At 36.1% G+C, this 19,829-nt stretch overlaps 2 protein-coding genes across 6 annotated transcripts; both read right to left on the reverse strand.

The window, feature by feature from the left end:
* Window positions 1–3,176: 3,176 nt before the first annotated feature.
* Window positions 3,177–4,728, reverse strand: nkx2.7 (NK2 transcription factor related 7). The gene is made up of 2 exons (XM_056729702.1): window positions 4,187–4,728; window positions 3,177–3,801 (listed from the first exon to the last, which is right to left on the reverse strand). The coding sequence occupies exons 1-2, from the start codon at window positions 4,494–4,496 to the stop codon at window positions 3,287–3,289; spliced, it is 825 nt and encodes a 274-aa protein (XP_056585680.1). The 5' UTR covers window positions 4,497–4,728; the 3' UTR covers window positions 3,177–3,286.
* A 7,299-nt stretch (window positions 4,729–12,027) lies between these two features.
* Window positions 12,028–19,035, reverse strand: LOC130440361 (kelch-like protein 10). Of its 5 annotated transcripts, XM_056773448.1 has the most exons (9): window positions 17,222–17,343; window positions 16,809–16,918; window positions 15,594–16,077; window positions 15,094–15,513; window positions 14,821–15,018; window positions 14,445–14,594; window positions 14,216–14,332; window positions 14,034–14,125; window positions 12,028–13,851 (listed from the first exon to the last, which is right to left on the reverse strand). In XM_056773448.1, coding segments are annotated over exons 2-9 (1,563 nt in total). In that variant the 5' UTR covers window positions 16,811–16,918; window positions 17,222–17,343; the 3' UTR covers window positions 12,028–13,751. The 5 variants fall into 5 exon arrangements, with proteins under 5 accessions (XP_056629426.1, XP_056629428.1, XP_056629427.1 ...); XM_056773450.1 differs by lacking the exons at window positions 16,809–16,918; window positions 17,222–17,343 and adding an exon at window positions 18,911–19,035; XM_056773449.1 differs by lacking the exons at window positions 16,809–16,918; window positions 17,222–17,343 and adding an exon at window positions 18,178–18,318.
* Between the last annotated feature and the right edge of the window lie 794 nt (window positions 19,036–19,829).

Here is a 19,829-nt window from a genome sequence, read left to right on the forward strand (position 1 = left end):
AATAAATACATTATTATATGAATACCCATTGTTTGGGTATGTCTACATACAGTAGTTTAAGAAAAACAAATGCATCAGTTTTAGCACAATTGTTGAAATGCAGTTTTGCCAGTATTCCACTCAGAGTATGTCTTGCCAGGGGACATGAGTGTGTTTATATATGAAAGCAGTTGAGTGATACCCTTTAAGTGTGGACAGATGTGTGGCGTTAGCATTGTTTAGGAGCATGAGAGTCTTTCTATAGATGTCTGGTCTTTATGCAGACAAAATGTCAGAAACATCTCTTTAGATGTAATAAAAGCACAGTGAGTGTCCTCGCAGTCCCCTTTCTCATAGATAAATGCTGATGATCTGTATAGCTGTCTATTTTTTTCCATGGCTCCATTGGTTGTTTGAATGCTGCCTGTCTTGCTTTCAGATTGTAACATTTTTGTGTGTTCCAACAAGTTCTAGCAGTAGCTTTAGAGGCACATTTTCCCCACATTCCCTTTGTTAGTGATTTAACATCTTGACGCAGTTTGACCCTGAATCTAGATTCAGCTTACTCACTTGATTCGCTTCAGTTCATGCCTTTTATGAACTTTTCAAGTAATGTGCCAGAGGAAATAAACAACAAACGTTGCTACCCAAGAATACAATCTATATAAAATAGTAACAGTAATCATTAGTCAATCAATTTGTACATTTAATGTTAAACATCTTGTTGTGAAACCTGTGATTAGTGTTACTGTAATGTGCAATATTGTGAAGATATCCATACTTGAACTCAATTTTGGCTTTCACCATTTCATAAATAACGATATAGAATGAAGCGAGCTTAACCTTTAGCCCCACAGCCAGATCCTGCTTCCGGCAGAACAGTGGAACAAGTTTTTTTTGTCTCCTTCAGTGTGACAAGAGAGAAGTGAAGATCCAGGCCTCCTGTGTCTTAACCCTGTCTGTCACTGGCAGACTGAGTGCGTCTCTGATGAGATCTCTTCCTGTAGAGCTGTCTTGTGCCATGCAGTGGACAATGCTTCCAACACACGTGCGCGCACACACACACACACAGACACAGACAGCCACACACACAGGTCTGCTTCAGTACATTAGTACGATCATCAATGTTTGTCAGAACATTTTCAAAAACGTGGACCTCAAGTACAATCCGATCTGTGAACACATATACATTTCCACATGTATCCATATAGATCTGCATACTTGTGCACACAGTCTCACACACACAAACTTATCTGATCTCTTAAAGTGGCCATAGTCTCCTCTCTGTCTGCCTGCTGCTAATACTGCTCTTAGCTACTTATATCAAGCTGCTAAATACTGCTTCAAGCCACATACTCTTTGCTTATCTGAGCTCAGTGCTGACGAGACTCTTGAGAGTGTTTTCTATATCTGCCTTGCTTCTATCTAGTCTTAAACAGGAAATAAATTGTCCATTAAGATAGCACTTAAATCCCCCCCACCACTGTCAGTGAAACTTTTAATAGCACTATTTAGAACTTATTGAGTTAATTTTTGGTTTTAGTTTCAAACTTGTTTCCTTAATAACTAAAGGTTGACCCCTCACATTAATTAATGATTTTTGCATCGATAAAGTTGTGTTATAACGTGGTTTTAACATATAGAATGTAATTTTATTTGTATTAAAATACACATATACACATAGTATAAGAAAAATTATATGCGTTTCTTATTTGTGATCCAGTGGCCACCCTCTTAAAATTAAAGGTGCTTCAAAAGGTTCTTCGATGCCATAGAGGAAACATTTTTTTCTAAATAGTTCCATGAAGAAACTTTAACATCCAAAGAACCTCTCTGTTTTACAAAAGGTTCTTTAGATTATGAAAAGTTAAGAAAGAGATGGTTCTTTAAAGAATCTTTGATTTAATGGTTCTTTGTGGAACCAAAAATGATTCTTGTATGGCATAGCTGTGAAGAACCTTTTAAGAACCTTTATTTTGAAGAGTGCAGATTTGTTAGCATTATCTCACGGGGCCGGTTTATCAGATCCCATCATAGCTTTCATTTGATTTTAATCGTTTTCCTGACAGATCGGGAGACAAGAGTGGAAGAGTGCCGGCTTGTCTGCGTTTCTGTTTACTCTCAGTCCTTGGTCCTGGATAGAGACTGTGACTTATCACGCCGTTCCTATTGTTTTATCTATTTAGCTAATGTGGTTGTAATGACAAACCCATTGGAAAGCATTAAGATTAGGAGATGGCTTGTTTAGTTAATGGCATTTTAGCGTTTTTAACAAGAGCTGTTTAATTTACATCCAAGAGTGTGAGTTTATTAGCCTAAATCACATTGACTCGTAAAATGTGTGGAATTGAATAGAGTCTCACGAGCACATTATATTTGTATGCAGCGTACGAATTTCGAATAACTTCAAATATTATTTAAAACATTTAAAATGCTTCCATTAAGCCGATTTACAGAAAATGTCAATTGGTCATTGAGCCAAAATGAATGCGGTAACATCAAAATTTACAGTTTTTATTTATTTATTACGTTTTAGTTGGCTGAATATCCAGCAGTAATTTTTATTCTATATTCTGCTTTATTTATGTCAGTAACGTGAATGAGCTGGTCCAAATAATTAACTTGAGTTGCATTTAAGCTTGAATTTATTGCCCCGTATATGTTTCTAAAATACACAGAACATTCTCTCACTATTAATAAATTCACAACAACCTGAAGCAATTATCCAACATTGAGTGTTACGTTTTTTTACACTTTTCCCGACTCCCGAAGGAAATCGATTTTCTCTCTGTTCGAAATTGAAAGGTGGAAATTACATTAATTGTTCAAGATTAATTTAAAATAAAATAAAAGGTAAATTGTGGCCTAATGTATGTTCAATTGTAATGATAAATAACACTTTCAGATGTAATTATAACATTATCATCCAGAACAAACTTGGTCACGTTCTAATTCACAGACACTTTATATTATTCCCCTAATATTTATGTTAAATCATTCTTTCAGATAATTTGTGGATTATAGTCAACACATAGTACAGGAAAATAATAAGGGAAATTAAGCTCTATCTGAAATATCTTCAAATACATTTTCATAAAAAAAAGCTTCATTGGGCTAAATGTTAAATATAAAGTAGTCTTTATTTAGTGTTTTTGTAAAGCACAGATATAAAAACACAAATATATATAAAATCAGCCAACAATTTGCTACAGTACGACAAAATATTTTTTCAATGTCTTTTCAGCAGTGCCATTTGGTTATATTGTCTTTATCCAAAAAGTTCACTGTATATGGATTGTGACACGTCTCACCAAGCTCTAATCCCATCAACACTTCCCGACGTTAAATTCATATCCACAAAGTGGTTGGGTAATTGGTTTGTATTGACAAACGAAGGCACAGAAGTGAGGTTACAGTGGTATGGGTTATTTCCATAACTGCCGTAATAGTTATTGTAAGGATACGATCCTACAGTGACATTGTAAGAAGGTCCATGACAGGGTTTTCCATCTCGCACCAACACGGGCACTGCCACCCTTCGTGGCGCGGCCAGCTCTAGAGTTTTATCCTGTCGCTGTCTCTTACACTTGTACCTCCGGTTCTGAAACCATATTTTGACCTGTGTGGACGTGAGTTTCAAAACATGAGCCAGGTGATCTCGCTCGGGCGCTGAAAGGTATCTCTGCTGCTTGAAGCGTCTTTCCAGCTCAAACACTTGCGTTTGAGAAAAGAGAACTCGGGGTTTCCTGCGCAACCTCTGCTTCGGTTTCTCAATGGTTGTTTCATCTTTTTTACAAACCGAGTCGTCAAACTGACACATGCCTGAAAAATATAAAATCATAATGATCAATATGTTTTAATGATGTCCACAATGTCATTATCTTTTTACAATAATTCAAAAGGTCAAATGTTTATCTGGTCGCTAAAATTAAGGCACAACCACATTTCTTCACCTTCAATTATAGTGGTCGACACCAAAAGGAGATAATCCTGATCATGACCCATTCTTGTAATATTTACTTAAGATAAATTTTGACGATAATAAGTATAAGTTTGGGCCTACCTAAACGTCGTTATTTAAAGGAAATATCGTAACAGCAAGGAACTAAATCTTAGACAATCAAGTAACACATTTTCTAAAAATAAAATACAGCCTAATCTTATTGAGAAAACATAATTCAGCTTGTCATTTAAACATTCCACTCACTTGTGTCCTCGCTGGGATCCATCTCCTCTTCTGTTGGAGAACTGCAGGAGTCTCTGACGATGTCAAAGTCATCTGAACTCAAGGCACATTTCACCTGTTCCCCAGCAATCACACTGTGTTTCTCGGGACTGTAGAGTAGATCCAGGCTCTGGCTTAATGTACTCTGCATGCATTCAAGCTGGAGCGACTGCAGAGGCAAAGTGTCCTGCTCAATACCCAGGAAACCGTTCGGGTTAAGAGCATGTTGCTGTTCCAATTTAAGAATGTCCTTAACCGAAAACGGGGTTGAAGTCACAGGACTCGGAAGCATATCGCTGCTCTAAAGAAAGCGATGAGAGATCTGGGTGGATTATGTGAAAGAAGTCGTATTCGTTTCACCTTAAATTCAATGCAACATCTGTTGACTTAGCCAATGTTTTATTGACGTCCACCGTTAAGGCCCACGACAGTAGGTTTTTAATGTTTCAAATCGATCACAAAATATTCAGCTTGTGTGGTGAATCATCTCCTCGCAGCAGCAGCGCGAAGTGACGACCTTTATCTTTCTTTTTCCGCTTCTATTAGAGGCTTGTTGAAGGTGCGAAGAGAAGCATGTTCTTATCTTATAATGACCCCTCCCACTGGTGCGTCCCATCATCACTTATCCCATCTCACGACAGTCATTTTAGAGCAGCTTCAGGTAGTTTTACATTCTCCTAACAAGAGCTTCGAATTAAATGCCACTTAAAATGCTCTTTTAAAGTTATTGTGGAATCTTTTCCCAGTATTTGAACTTTTTTAAATAACCAATTAGATTACTAACCAGAAAGACATTTATTTGTCATTTATTATTAAAACGGTACAGCACGAATCGACAGTGTGCATGTATATCAAATAATCATTTTTAGAAACATTTACAATGTGGGTATTTCAACTTCAGCTAATTTGTTCAGCTAAATTGTTTATAGTATGCCTAGTTGATTAGCTTTATTTCTTTGCATGTATTTTGTAGTAAGTAATTTTGTATTTACATTAACAAATTATCCATACGTCATAAGTATGTCAATATGTCAATAATGTTTTCTAATGTTTTTAGTGACGTAAAAAAACGTAATAAAATAAAAAAACAAGTCACACTTCAGTTGGCATTATATGTTTTTTGACAATGATAAAGAACAAAAATGATTTGTTCTTAATAAAAACAAAACAGTATATTGGTCACTGGGTCATAAAGAATGGGAAAGTTTCCAAATACTCCTACTTTTTAAATTATGTATTTATAGTTATTTTTTTTTTAGTAAGATTCGTTTCACTGTTTTGCCCAGCTTTAAATGCATTTATATTTTATTTTAAGCAATAATAATTATTTAACCAGAATTAGAGTAATTATTAAGCTTATTAATTTTCTATTTATCATACTCATTGTCCTAGTTGTGAACCAAGTTTTTTTGCCGAGGTAAATACACTAAATACTCAATATAAAAACGTTAGGTCAAAAGCTGCCTACATTTTGCAAGTTTTTTTAAAAATTATATTAAACTTAGAAAATCCGGTTACAGTTCGTATAATTTATGAAATGAAGTTCAAATGGGTAAAATTATTTTAAGGTAAAGTAATGGAAATATGTGTTAACATGACTTTTGAGATTTTGGGTTAGGAAACAAACTAACATTAAGTTGTAATATTGTTAGTCTTGTTATAGTCTTTTTTTTCACGAACCAGAAATACTTTTCTTGCGTGTTGCTAATTGCTGCAGTTTAGGCAGCATATAGTGCTTCCTAGTTTACCCTCATGAAACCAAGGGGGTAAAATGGTTTGTGTATCGGTGAAGCAAAGTGGATGTCCGAAAAGGTGACGCCGACAGTGACATCCAACAGGCCTATTAGTGTACACAGGCCACAACAAACAGTAACCCTACACCTGATGTAGTATCTGGCGCCAGGCTGAAATGCTTGACTGAGGTTCAGACGCACAGGAAGAGTCTCGCGACCACCTTCAGCTGTCTGTCCATTACCTGTGTTAATGACACGCAACACAATATTGTCGGAGGTAGGCTGTTTATATTGTAGATTGCTGTAAATTGACATTTGTGTGGTTCATTAACATAACGTTCCATAGACTTCTCGAACAGTTTTCAAGTATTTTAAGTAAAGAAAAATTCCAAATAGAAATGCTATTTCATTTTATTTCCTGGACATGACTAAAGATAAAATTAACATCGGCGTGATACTTGCTATACGTCTTCGGTACAAGTATGCGGTATAGACAAAAATAAAAAAACTATTATCATTCATGCATGTCTGTTTATGAAAAGTCCATGCGTAGCATTGAAGTATATTTTGGCCCAATAATAAGACACAGCTTTTTATGTATTCATAAACAGAAACAAAAAGACACACAACAGGGGAATATACTTTTTTAAACTATAGTTGCATTTTGTAATAGTTAGTGTAAAGAATTAAACACATAACCACAAATAGGAAAATGATCAACAAAATGGGTAGCCTACACCTGAAAAGAATGAGAGAGGATATTTTTTCTGAATCTTTTTCACGTCGGGGTAAGTTGTTAAGCGGTTTAAATGTTCAGAAGCTCGCATTAATCAATTAGAATTCTAACAACATATTCGTAAAAACGACAGTAAATACCCCTTATAAAGCAAAATTAATGCAAGTTTCTTGAGTCACAGAATGTACTTGAACTGCTACAGTGAATATTTAATCCAAAAGGCATTTCAATCCCAAAATGTCTAAAACTGACGGATGTTTGATTTCGGTGAGTTGTTCTGTAAATGTAAAATGTCAATCATTAGGTTCTCAAATATTTTTTCTTATTTAAAATACTTTTAACATCCCAAATCCTGTCCTTGTCCTCAGCCAAATTGGGCCTATAGCTTTCATAGTTTTGTTATGCTAAAAAAGTGCTATTTAGAGAAAATAATACTCAATCAATAGCAAGTTTTATAGTGATCATCCAATTCAATTGATTAAAAACTGAAAAGTATAAATAAATTATACAAATTAATTATATTTTACAACTGTCCCCATTTTTGGTCAGTCCCGTCACGTTTACATAAAATTGCGTGAAATACGACTTTGGTTTGACTGAGGGGAAGCTGAGACTGATCAATGGTGCGTTCTGTCATTGAATTTTATGATTTAAAGATTGTTTTTAAAAGATTTTAATGGTTTTTTTTGGAAGAGGACGAGCTAAAGTGTCAGGTCACACTGTCACGGTAAATGTATGCTTCTGTTGGGATGTCCCTCTGATGCGACAAATCATGTGTGAGTTTTCTAGCATTATTCGAGACAAATGAGTGTTGACACTTATGATTCAAAATTTGAGATAACTAAAATGTATCTGCCTTTACAGAAATACACTTTTCGCAAATAAACATCCTCAGTATGACTTAAGTCAACTTAATGTGTCGTATTCTCATCACGCTTATATGATAAACACATTGATGCTTAATAATGGATGAACTGACAACGTTTAATTCAATATGCTTCTCAAACGAAATGCTGATCAATTAAAACCTTATTTTTGACAACAAATGTTAAATTATTAAGTTTATTTTATTTTTATTTTATTTGGGTGATAGCTGCAAGCTTGAGATCTTTTTTGTGGGACGTATAACGTTGCAAAAAACAACTTCGTTTTCTGCCATGGAGTTATAAATTCTCTATTAAAAAGGATAGGCCAAAGGCAAGCAAAAGACATATAGATAGACACTATAGCTGCATTGGGCTGGTTTACGCCGTTTCATTATACACATAAGGCTATACGTTCCAAATTAAAGGAGGCCCTTGTGTGTCACATGTACCTTTTGGACAAAAATTGTCTTTATAATAATATTTCCACATTTAAAAATATGCATTAAAGTATTCAAAACCATACCGTAATTATGCAAAGATCCTGTATTTATTCGTTTTGAATTCCACCTTGCATATTACATTTCTGTTTCATGTGAAGTTGTTGCTGTCCTTGATTATCCGCACCATAATGTCGCTATATATTAATCATAGTTTTGTAATAAAATCCATACGCAGTCTGCATAAAGCAGACACGTTTAGATTTGTTAACAAATAAAACAGATACAAACAAATGTTAACTTTTTGTTTTGGTAGTGCACGTATATAATCTTTATTTTTTAACGTCATCTCATACCCGCAACACCCCTCTATGATATAGGATGGGTAAAGTTTTGAATATCACAGCTTGGTGTAAGCAGTAGGACTAGAGCTTTGATCCTGTCCGTCACAGATGAGGTAATTACTATAATTGCGCATCCTTACCTTTGTCCACAGAAGGCGGAGTGTTCATGTCTTCTGCAATTTTGAGGCCCCAACATGCGTAAAACCAAACGAATTCTTTTTGGCCTCTGAGCAAAGCTGATGGGCTCCATCTCGCTGCCAATGACGGCAGTGTAACATAAGACGCTAGTTAAGTAATCGCCGTAATTAATCATTCTGTAAAAAAGAGCGCTGATGGCTACTGAAAGGAGACACTCGCCTCCGAGCCTTCGTTTTTTAAACAGTCGGTCACCGGAGAACTTCATCAAAACGTTACTCGAGAATATGGGAAGTGTTCAGTCGGTGTGCTATTCTGAAACCTGCAACTTTATAGTGGTGGACTACCTTAGAGGTGTATTTTGATGGACAGCTCTCAAAGAAGTAGCCTATGAAGAGACAGTCATAATTGAACAGAGTTAAAATCAGCAATGAAGCTGTGTTTTTTTCAACACTGCAGATACTGTTTTAATGTAGCTGTGTTGCTATGTGACCAGTTGACCATGACAACTGTTTGCATGCTGTCTAAAGCCTATGGGCTGAGGTAAATATGAATACTACAGTATTTCAATATTCATTTGGGGTTGATGGTGCATCATGGTGTCACCATTGATAGGTCTTGATGATTTGTGGTTGTAAAAATTAACAAACCCAGATTTAAGGTTTTAGATTACTTTTTGTTGTTAATCTGGAGTGATGTTAAAAAGAGTTCAATTTATACTTTACAGTGGCTAGAGACAAAAGATTACCTCACACAAAAGTTATTTTCTTCGTGTGTTAAACAAACAAACAATCAAACCATTTTAAAGTTTAAAAGTTTGTGGTATTTTGATCTTCATGGCTAAAGCTCCATAAATGTATATAGATTGTAGACATTTTGATGGTGTAATTGTACAATTGGGGAAAGATATTAAATTCATCTGCGAAAAATTCAGCACACTTCTCATACTGCATGGTTTGAGTCTCATGTATGTCCTCACAGCATTTATGGCAAATAATGGCACTGGAGCTTATACTTCTGGGTTTGTATTGAATGCTATACCATCATTAATAGAGGGAATTTTGGTATTGCATAGACATTAGTAGCCTACGTTCTACGTAATATATATATATATATATATATATATATATATATATATATATATATATATATATATATATTTTAATATATATTCCACTTTTTCTCCAACTCCCAATATAACATTTTGGTCCTTCAGATAGATAAGCATTGCAACAATTACAATCAAACAGATATAAAGCCCATTTTAGTTTCCATTAAAACCAATAAAACCATTTGAATATCTGTAATGGCTTGTATAGTTTTTTTCAGCAGGGATAGCAGAAGCAGAGAACATCATAAACTACAAAAAGTAAATTAAACGAAGCTGAATAACCTAAAAAATGTCAAATGTACACCGATGTGTCGAAGAAGTATTCCTTGGATATAAGGAATCACATACAATCAGCCAATAACAATGCACCACAGTGCTCACCATTAGCCACTAGATGTCCCTGCAAGTCTTGTTATAATAATCAAATACTGGGGTTGAGACAGGAACAATAATACTGCTTAGAAAATATTAACATAAATCCTGTCAAAAGGTGTCAATCAACACAGACCATTGAAGTTACAAAATATGCATAAGGTGAGTGTTGCAGTCCTGCCAGTTGCTTACATTAGCATTGATCAATGTTAACTCATGTAAGTGTCAGATTTTGGATTTTTGGCTTGATTGATTTATGACTTTAATTTCTTCTATCATATCTTGCAAACATTACTTACAAAATTAAATTGAAAAATTCATATGGGAGATAATGACATACTGTACGTTGTATTCAGACACAAAAAACCTTAAGCAAATTAAATTCTCTATTTTGGAGACTAATGTTTGGTGTTACATCTCTGCTACTCACACTTTGAGAACATTCTGAACTGCATGTCTTTGTAGAGCCCCCTCACAAAACCCATAAAACACTGCCCCCTGCTGGTGGGAAAGGCAGTACGTAGCACAGGAAATGTTATTAAATTGTGAACATCTGCATTCCATTTTTGTGCATGCAAAATGTACTTTTTCAAAATTGAGTAGTAACTGTCTTAAACGTCTGCACCCGTTTTGTTGTTATTAAAAGAACAAATTTCAAGTTTTGTGCATCATGTAGAATGACAGGGTCCTGACATTTCCAAATAGTTCGTAACCACTGACAAGTATTCTAGCATAACCACATGCTGGGTTTGACTTAACTTCAAACAAAGCAAACATACCACACAAGTTCACCATAGTGAAGCGACAGACTGGCAAATATAATACTCTCCCCTGAATGCCAATAAAAAATGTCATTCCTTAGTAAGAATGATTTTCTGGGTTTAAACTGCTTTTCAATGTATAAGCTAAATATTTTGACAGATCGTTTTTTTTTAAATGTCTGGAGGTTTTGAAGCGTTTCCTTTTTTGGTGCATTTGGAGTATAAAAAGCAACACTCCCTGACTCATGCTTGATAAATTAAGACATTTCTATTGTTTATGTGCCCCAGAGTGTATATTCTACGCTCGATGTCATTTCATTTGCTGGTGTTGTAGTGCTCTAATGTAGTGCTGTAAGTGCCACAAGCATAGATTAAGTGCTGCATTGTCATGAGTTTAAAGTGATAGTTCACAACAAAATAAAAATTCTGTCATTTCAAACCTGTGTGACTTTCTTTCTTCTGCAGAACACAAAATAAGAAATTTTGAAGAGTGTTGTTAACTGGACCCCATTCACTTGCATTGGCTCTATACAATAGAGGGAATGGGGTCTTTTCGGTTGTCTTTATCTTTTGTGTTCTGCGGAAGAAAGAAAGTCATAAAGGTGAGAAATGACAAGAGGGCGAGTAAATGATGACAGAATTTTCATTTTTGGGTGACCTATCACTTTAAGGCAGGAAGAGATGCTTGACAGTGTTACGGAAAGTATAATGTTGAAAAAGGCAATTGAGAAGATAAGGAGGACGCTTTAGAAATCCTCTCTCCAGTTTCAGGGAGATGCCAGCGATTTAACAGATAAGAAAACATTATCTCTCATTATGGCTTGTGTCTGTCTCCCCTGCAGCTGAATCTCATTGCTGCTGAGCTGACTTCAGATTCACTTTGTATGCAAACCGGGTGTTAATAATGCTGTTGAAACTGAGATTTGTGACTTCTTGGTGACTGTGTGGGTAGGCCAATTATGAGTCAGTATCTATGAAGTACTTTTACCCCATGGTACCCGTGTCCCATGATGCAGCCTTCATGATGAGTTTATTAAACGCTGAGGAAAAACAATGACATCACAACGTCTTGATTGTTTATCTTAAAACCAATAAGATTAAATCGAATGGAAATGGAGACTTAAGTTTATCAGATGTTTTAAAAAGTTGTAAATTCCCCGTGTTTTTTATTTTAATGAGATATCACAAACCATGGTAAACTGTGATTTGCAAAGTTTAAAACTCAAAGAAACTTATTTCATCATATTCTTCTAATTCTTTATAATTTTATGACACACCTATGCATGTGCTCACATGACCTTGGTGCTGGTAGCCCCCATATTTACCAACGAGTTTACAAGAACCTCCTACGGTATGTATGTTAATATTGGTTTCCTTTTTCTCTTATGGAATTTTAGGATCTACATCCTTTCTAGCTCAGAAATTGTGACAGATTTATTTTGTATGAATCTTTGATTTCAGACATTTCTCCACCTCTGAATCAACTCATGCTCCATGGAGATTATGAACCTTTCTCAACATACTCAAAAATGACAGCAGTATTAAACCACAGACATCAACAAATTTAAATGTATCATATTATGTATTTTTAAATACGAGCAGTAACACGTCTGAAGTAATATATACTGTAGGTGTAGCACGCAATCCTGCTAGTGAGCCAACAATGTTCTCTACCATCTAAAACAATCTTTAGATTTATTTGTAATTATTTCTCACATCCACGTTCCAGGATATAGAATGCAAAAGTTTAAACATGAATCTTTTAATTTTGCAATACGCAGTGATACTTACCCTAAACAGAAGTCAAAACATGTACAAATTGCACAATTAAAGGGATAGTTTACACAAAATATACAAATTCTGTCATCATTTACTCACCTTCAAGTTGTTCCAAATCTGATTTTTTCTTCTTCTTATGAATACGAGATATTTTGGAAGAATGCTTGTAACCAAACAGTCCCACTGACTACCATAGTAGGACAAATATACTTAAATATACTTATATATTGTGATATTTTGAAGAATGTACAACAGCAAACAGTTTTGGAGCACTTTTGACACCATTGACATTTTTACCACTTTGGGGTCCATGAACGGTTTGGTTTCAAGCATTCGTCCAAGTATCTTTCTCTGTATTTAACCAAACAAATTCATTTATACAAGCTTGGAGCATGTAGAGAGTGAGTAATTCATAACTTTATTTTACCTTTTGGGTGAACTATCCCTTTAATGAGCTACTCTTTTCGTTTTCAGACACCTTTCAGAATAGGCTCCAGACAGTGTGAACACATGTACCCATATCTAAATGTGTAATGGTCTGACTGATTTTAAATGACAGAAGGTATGTAGTTACAAATACATCAATTGGATAAGACAAGATTTTCAAACTTTTTATAATGTGAGCTTAAAGATGGTAGTGTGTTTAAAGGTGAGGTTAAGGAATAGTTTACCTTCAAAATGAAAAATTCTGTCATCATTTACTCACCAACTAAACCTGTGTGATTTTCTTTCTTCTGCAAAAAAAAAGAAAAATTTGGAAAAATAATACCAACCAAAAACCGTTGATTCCCATTGACTTCTATTGTATGGACACAAAACCAATGCAAGTCAATGGGGACCGACTGTTTTCTATTACCAACAATTTTCAAAATATTTTCTATTGTGTTCTGCAGAAGAAAGTCATACAGGTTTGAAATAACAAGAGACGTGTAAATAATGAGAGAATTTTCATTTTGAAGGTGAACTGTCCCTTTAATAGGTAAATTTACTCTATTTCTTGCTCGTATTTATGTACATTTCATCTTGTACATTGCTTTGACTGGTTGAGCATGTGTTTGAAATGTTTCACAGTTAATGCACTTCAACAGCAGAGTCTAAACCTACAACAATTTGCTGATCCTCCCATCACAGCATCCCTATCTGTATATTAAACATTTAAAAACTATCTTCATTTTTAAATGCATTTAACATTATATTTATTTATCATGTATTTACATATCCAGGCTCTGTCCGATGACCCCTCTGCGATCATTCACTACCAAATATTTTTTCTTTAGTCCCGATCGGCTGCGTACTGTGTGACTTCAGGTAATCCAGATAATACACAAAGGCTCAGAGCACTGCGCCTTGTGAGCATGTTCCTCATCTCATTCCTGTGCGCACACATAAAAAACATACATTTCTGTCATCTAGGTGTATCCATATTTTCCTGACATGAACAATCAATATAAAAATTACAATATTAACTTTTTTAATAGGTGTTTGTTTACTTGAGACTTCATGCCATTCAGTCTAATTTGAATGAGTGTCAACATCTGGTGTTTGTGCATGTTACCATCTACTTGTCTCCTTGTCGTAACACTCCACGTTCCTGCAGGTGCTTGATCCATCAAAGCCCCCGACAACAAACATCTGATCATCCAGCACCTGGAGATTCAGGTAACATTCCAGCTCAAGTCATGAGAAAATCTGAGTTCATGTGTAGAAACACAGCAGAGATCCAGTCAAACGTCTCACCTCAATGCCAAAGTTACTGCGCTGATGGATCATAGGGTCCACATCACGCCAGTGGTTGGTTCGAGGGTTATAAGCCTCTACAGTCCGCAAACGGTTGTTGCCATCAAATCCACCCACCTGCAGATATTCATGTTGATTACTGTAATGTAGCCATCATATCTTTCAGTTTATAATCTATAAATAGTACTAAATGTGAGTGTTTCTATATGTCACTATGTGTGATACTCACAGCATATACTAGATCTCCATAGGCAATGATACCGAGACCACTGCGGGCGTTCATCATGGGCGCAATGAGACTCCATTGATTTGTCTGTGGACTGTAGCTCTCCGCTGTCAAGAGACATAGCTGTCCAGAGAAACCACCACAGATATACACCTGCCACACAAACATGATAAACAAACTATTGTCCAGCATATCCCCAAAATACACACTTCAAGTGTTTGACGTTCCCTGTTTGTTTTGTATGATTAAAACAATAGAAATCCATTCCAAATGTTAATTAAAAGACACTTATGACGCCTCTGACCATGTAGTTTTTTTAAGGAGAGGGGCAAAAACCAGCCACATCTCAGACAAAGTGTGTCATTGTGAATGTAGTTACCTTGCCGTGCAGTGTGGTGGCGCTAGCGTCACTCCTGAGTTCAGCCATGGATGCTATGCGTGTCCACTGGTTTCTAGGTGGGTCAAAGCGCTCTGCAGTGTTTAGCCGTGTCTGTCCATTATGTCCACCAATTGCGTAAATAAGGCCGTCCAGAACAGCAACACTAACGTAGCATCTTTGCTCAAACATGTTGGCCACCTACAAGTCAACACATTTTGTTTGTGTATGTTGTTTTTTGAATACGTTTTATGTATGGAACGAGGCGAATCTCACCTCATGCCAAATTTGAGTGAGGGGATTAAATTTCCAAACAGTGTTAAAATAACTGATACTGTCAAAGCCACCGATGCAATAGATGGAGCCGTCTAGGACCACCGAACCATGATAGGCTATGGGTCTCCCATTCACTTGATTAACATCCTCCCAGCGGTTTACTTGTATATCAAAACACCCCATCTCACTGGTTGGACTGCTGCCACTCCAGCCTCCTATGGCCAATAGGATTGCTGGGGGGAAACGTGGGCGTGTCAGTTGTTTCCTGAGGATTAGGGTGGAAGGTTCACGAATGCTGCAGTCAAACAATGCCTCTGTTGCATTGGAGACAAAAGATGTGCAGGACTCGTTTTCCATCACCAGTGGATTGAGCTTTATCTTCTCAGTGAAGTAGTCTGCTGCCATCAATCCCAATCGAACCTGGAGCACAAGAGTCGAATGACTAACAGCACTAAGGATGCTTGTAACACTGGTAAATGTGTGAACATGTAAAGTCTAACCTTTGGCAGAAGTGTGGCCATGTACATTTTCCTCTCTTCCGGTGCATGATAAATCCAGCAGAGGATGGCTTCAAAAACCATTTCCTCGTGTTTAACGCTCAGCTCATCACGACCTAAAAACTCCACAAGATGTGCAGGCGATAGTTCCAAGAACTTTTTAGATAAACGCAGAACATCTTCAAAGTGCTTTAAGATGTAAAACTTAGCTTTAGTATGGAGCTTTGAACAGGACTGGAAATTCTGCGTCAACGTAAAGATGTCAATGGAGCTTTCAGGGGCTAATTGTGACTCCAAGAAATGACAACAGCCGTTTACCAAATATGACATTAAAAAACGATCAGCCGCAACCAGAAGCTCTGCCACGTTTTCTTTGGTAATGCAAACGGATCCTGTGTAAGCGCATTCAACGATGTGAGACATGATGTCGGGAGACACATCCTTGACATCATATATATCACTATCCCATTTGTCAGAGAGAAGCATCCTATGAGGAGAAAAGAAACCTTGTTATTGATAAATATCATATCACGCTAACTGACTAAATGTCTTGAATTATACCATAAAGTGTTTTTGATACCTTTTCTTTTCATCAAGTACTTATGTATGAGTTTTTTTTAGATTCCAACAAATCTGATTTGTCATAGATTCTGTCATCTGTCTATTTAAAAAGTGAGTATAATTATTTTTACAGTAAGGGTAACCAGGTGACCAGGTTTTTTTCCTAGTTAAATGGTCAAAATAAAATTGGATTATAATTTATTTTTAATTAATTCAAAAAGGAGACAAAGCGTTTTTGAATGTCTTTTTATTGCCAGACTGATAATGATTAGAAGTTTTTGTACTATTGCAATTAATTAGAATAAAAGCCTATAATATTGTTTGCAGATCAAACTGACCACCGTAACTGCTTTTAATAAAGTTTACCAAAACTTCATGGGAAAAAACGGTATTGCATGCATTAAGATAAAATCCGATAACAACTCAAAAATATAACAAAAATATAGCCTGTGACAAATAATTATATAGTTACCATTTTAACATGTTCTAATTGTATTTAATGTTTTATTTTCACAAACTGTATACAAAATCATAACAACCAGTAATTGAAACTTTTTAAAAGAGCTTTTTATGTATATGCTTTTGCAAACGGACTTTCACAATCATGTCGAGACATTCTTCATCGCTAAAGCAGCGGCGCGTGACCAAGTAACTTACATTCCCCTCTTCTGGTGTAAATAATCACTACATGGTAGCTCTGTTCCGCAGGATCGGGCCTTTCATCGTATTTTTTGTCGATTTTGGGCGTGCTGTAAAACGGGACATTTCTGGGGACAGAACACCAAAAACTGGGACGGTCCCCTAAAAACGTGGACGTCTAACCGTATTTTACAGTGTCATTAATACGCATTCAATAAACAATTTAACACACACAGCACTCATTACACTAAGCCTACTAGGAATATAACAACCCCATAAAAACTTTCAACAATTTAGTCAATGCAGACTACACCAAAGAATATCATGTAGCCTAGGCCAAAAGCTGCTTAGCAACCATGCAAAATTGTGAAAATACAACCAAACAAGTAGCCTAGAAAAAAATGAACAAGTTTTTAACTGCATGTCCTTACCTAAAAAATGGGATGACTTGATAAATGACGATTTTGTGCACTTTCAGTTCCGTGTGATTAACTCTAATTTTAAAATCAGTGTGCTCTCCTTCTAACCTCATTTCGTTAAAGACCCTAAAATACTCTGCAGATCGTCTGTGATACTCCATGTTTGCTTATTAAACTTTAACAGCCTCTTCAATCAAAACCAAGAGCCGTTTTGTTGTTTTTCGTCCTTTTGTTTTGTTTTGGGGATTTAAAAAAGGCGCCAGCGGACAGATAAGCGCAGTAAAATTCAACGTTATGTTAAGGCCCGGTTCCTGCCAGGTGCAGCTAGCAGATATCCAGGGTGGGCATTTAACAAACACAATCTATATCCCCCTAAAAAATTAAGAGAGCATTTTTAAAAGTTTTTCTTCTGATAAGAATGTGTTTTGGTAAAATTATCATTTTTGTTTATTTCTGTGAATTTCCTATAAAATTGTTGTATTTTTTTTGCAGAAAATGAACTAGAGAAAAAAACGAGTCAAAACAACAGAAAAGACGATCTGCGTTCTTAAAACAGAAACATGGCAAAAAAACAGTTTCAGTTTCAAAAAACAAGTTCATATTTAGTTATAAGCAACACAAAAGATGGAGCTCTCAGCCATTACTGACGGTCAACAAGTAAAAACCTAGCCCATTGCATGCACATTATAGCTGTTTGTTAAAGGAGGCATGAATTAAAATCACAATTTTAAGTGCTAGAACTGAAAACGCCCTTGTTACTGAGATACAGAAAAAAGTGGCGCGGAAACAGATAGAGCAAACAATAAACAAACACGCCATTAAAGATAGCTAAATTTTTTAAAGTTTATTTTTTTTAAAGTTTATTTTTAAAGACGTTCCAGCTCATGTGGAAATTTTTAATTTCATAATTGCACATCAAAAGACATTTTAAGACACCCAAATACAGGATTATATTAAGATAATCATACCAGAGGACGCCTCCTACGTCATCTCACCGGGAAACAGAAGTACACATCGCCGTTCATTTCACGTGATCTATCTGTCCTATTCTGAATTTTTTTTATTTCCACGATAGATGAAGGAAATGCAATGGGTATGCAGCAGGTCTAGAGTGTGTCACTGTACAGTTATAACTGAACTACGGCGTATCCGCGGTGAAAAGCAGATGTTTCTGTAGCAATTAGTATCAAGGGATTTATACGTTATTGTAGCAAAACTGTAGCAAGGTGTGTAACATTCAATTCTGGAACGCTGAGTCTTTGTCGCTCTGAATGATTCTCTGTCTGGCAGTCCAAAGCCGTGGGAACGTATTTTGAGCAGATGGTGCTATATGATTTTTTACAAGGGCTGAAGTTATGACTGTGCTTTGGACGAGCCGCTTAAGTTTAATGTTAATAAATAACGGAAGAAAACAATTCTCGCTGCGGAGAATAAAGATGAATGCCAATGTGATTATAAGATACAGCATAAAAACAAACACATAAACGCATGTATGTGTGCCTATAGCCAAATAACAATCTGTTAAACGAATACAATCTGCGCGTTAGCGGTTAATTTACGCGGTACATTTAAAACCGACGCGACTTCTCCCTGCAGCTCTCTTTCTTATCTATGCGGTTGTGGTATGTTTTTGAGGATACATTATAAAGACGATCATGTTGTTGCTACAAGTTGTTCCTCCATCTCCGCTGTACAACGTACCCTTGCAGGAGCTTTTGCGGTCGACATTTTTAAAGGTCTGTCAGTCATCTCCATCAACTTTCAGATCTGTCTCTCATTGGCTGTAGCGAAAGTACCAACGTCATCACATGTTTGATATGATCGGGGCGGCTAAGATTTCTATCGGAGCAGATCGGGAGGTGTGAGATTCGATCTGTGAACGCCACACACTACGTGATAATCCTGGTCGAATCTCGGGCCCGATCGAGGTTCTGGGCCCGATTTTTTCAAAGATTCTCGGGAGGGGAAATCGGGGTAAAATCTGGCCGAGAATCCTCTAATCTGAGCCAGGCTTTAGTGGGGCTCTCACCCTTGATTCATTCTGGTAAATTTGTTGATAGCTTGTGTGTTTCTGAAGCACATTCAAAACACCTTGACAAAAGGTAAAATGGATTGTTTCCCTTTTGCAATGGAGGACTTGATAGTAAAATGTAGATGTGTTATGTTATTGTATGACTCAGTGAGGTGAAAAATTTGGTGAAGGAAAATATTTTTTTACAATTTTTTTTTTTTTTTTACAATTTACCTGAACAATTCACACATCAAGAATCCGCTCATGAAACTCAACAGTGGTGACACTCAACAAAAGAAAGCTTCATGCTGCAATGCATTGTGGGTAAGAGCATAGAACAGAACTACTCCATGACTCCCAGCATGCATTGCTGCATGAAGAAAAGATGCAACTCAACTTTGATCATTGTTGAGATTCATAAACTGATTCTTTATGTCTGGAAGTTTAAAATGAAAAAATGTTTTGAACTTTTAGATTCATGCTGCTTCCATCTAAACTCTCAAAACAGAGATGTAATCTGGGGACACATACGTCTAATAAATTACACACCAGCAAATTGTGCGAATTTGCCCAACAACAAGGATTAAGATGACTTTTTCTTTTCTTGGT

The sequence above is a fragment of the Triplophysa dalaica genome, chromosome 18 (assembly GCF_015846415.1).
Source record: "Triplophysa dalaica isolate WHDGS20190420 chromosome 18, ASM1584641v1, whole genome shotgun sequence".
Taxonomy (NCBI): Eukaryota; Metazoa; Chordata; class Actinopteri; order Cypriniformes; family Nemacheilidae; genus Triplophysa; species Triplophysa dalaica.

Bases quoted from the DNA above. Each gene is read 5' to 3' on its own strand.
- LOC130440361 (XM_056773446.1), bottom strand. From the start codon at position 17,370: ATGGAGTATCACAGACGATCTGCAGAGTATTTTAGGGTCTTTAACGAA. The intron at 16,078-17,221 runs GTAAGGACATGC...TTCTCCTCATAG, and splicing joins CAAGTCATCCCATTTTTTAG to GATGCTTCTCTCTGACAAAT. The intron at 14,595-14,820 runs GTAACTACATTC...TTTGTGTGGCAG, and splicing joins CCACCACACTGCACGGCAAG to GTGTATATCTGTGGTGGTTT.
- nkx2.7 (XM_056729702.1), bottom strand. From the start codon at position 4,496: ATGCTTCCGAGTCCTGTGACTTCAACCCCGTTTTCGGTTAAGGACATT. The intron at 3,802-4,186 runs GTGAGTGGAATG...TATATTTTTCAG, and splicing joins GGATCCCAGCGAGGACACAA to GCATGTGTCAGTTTGACGAC.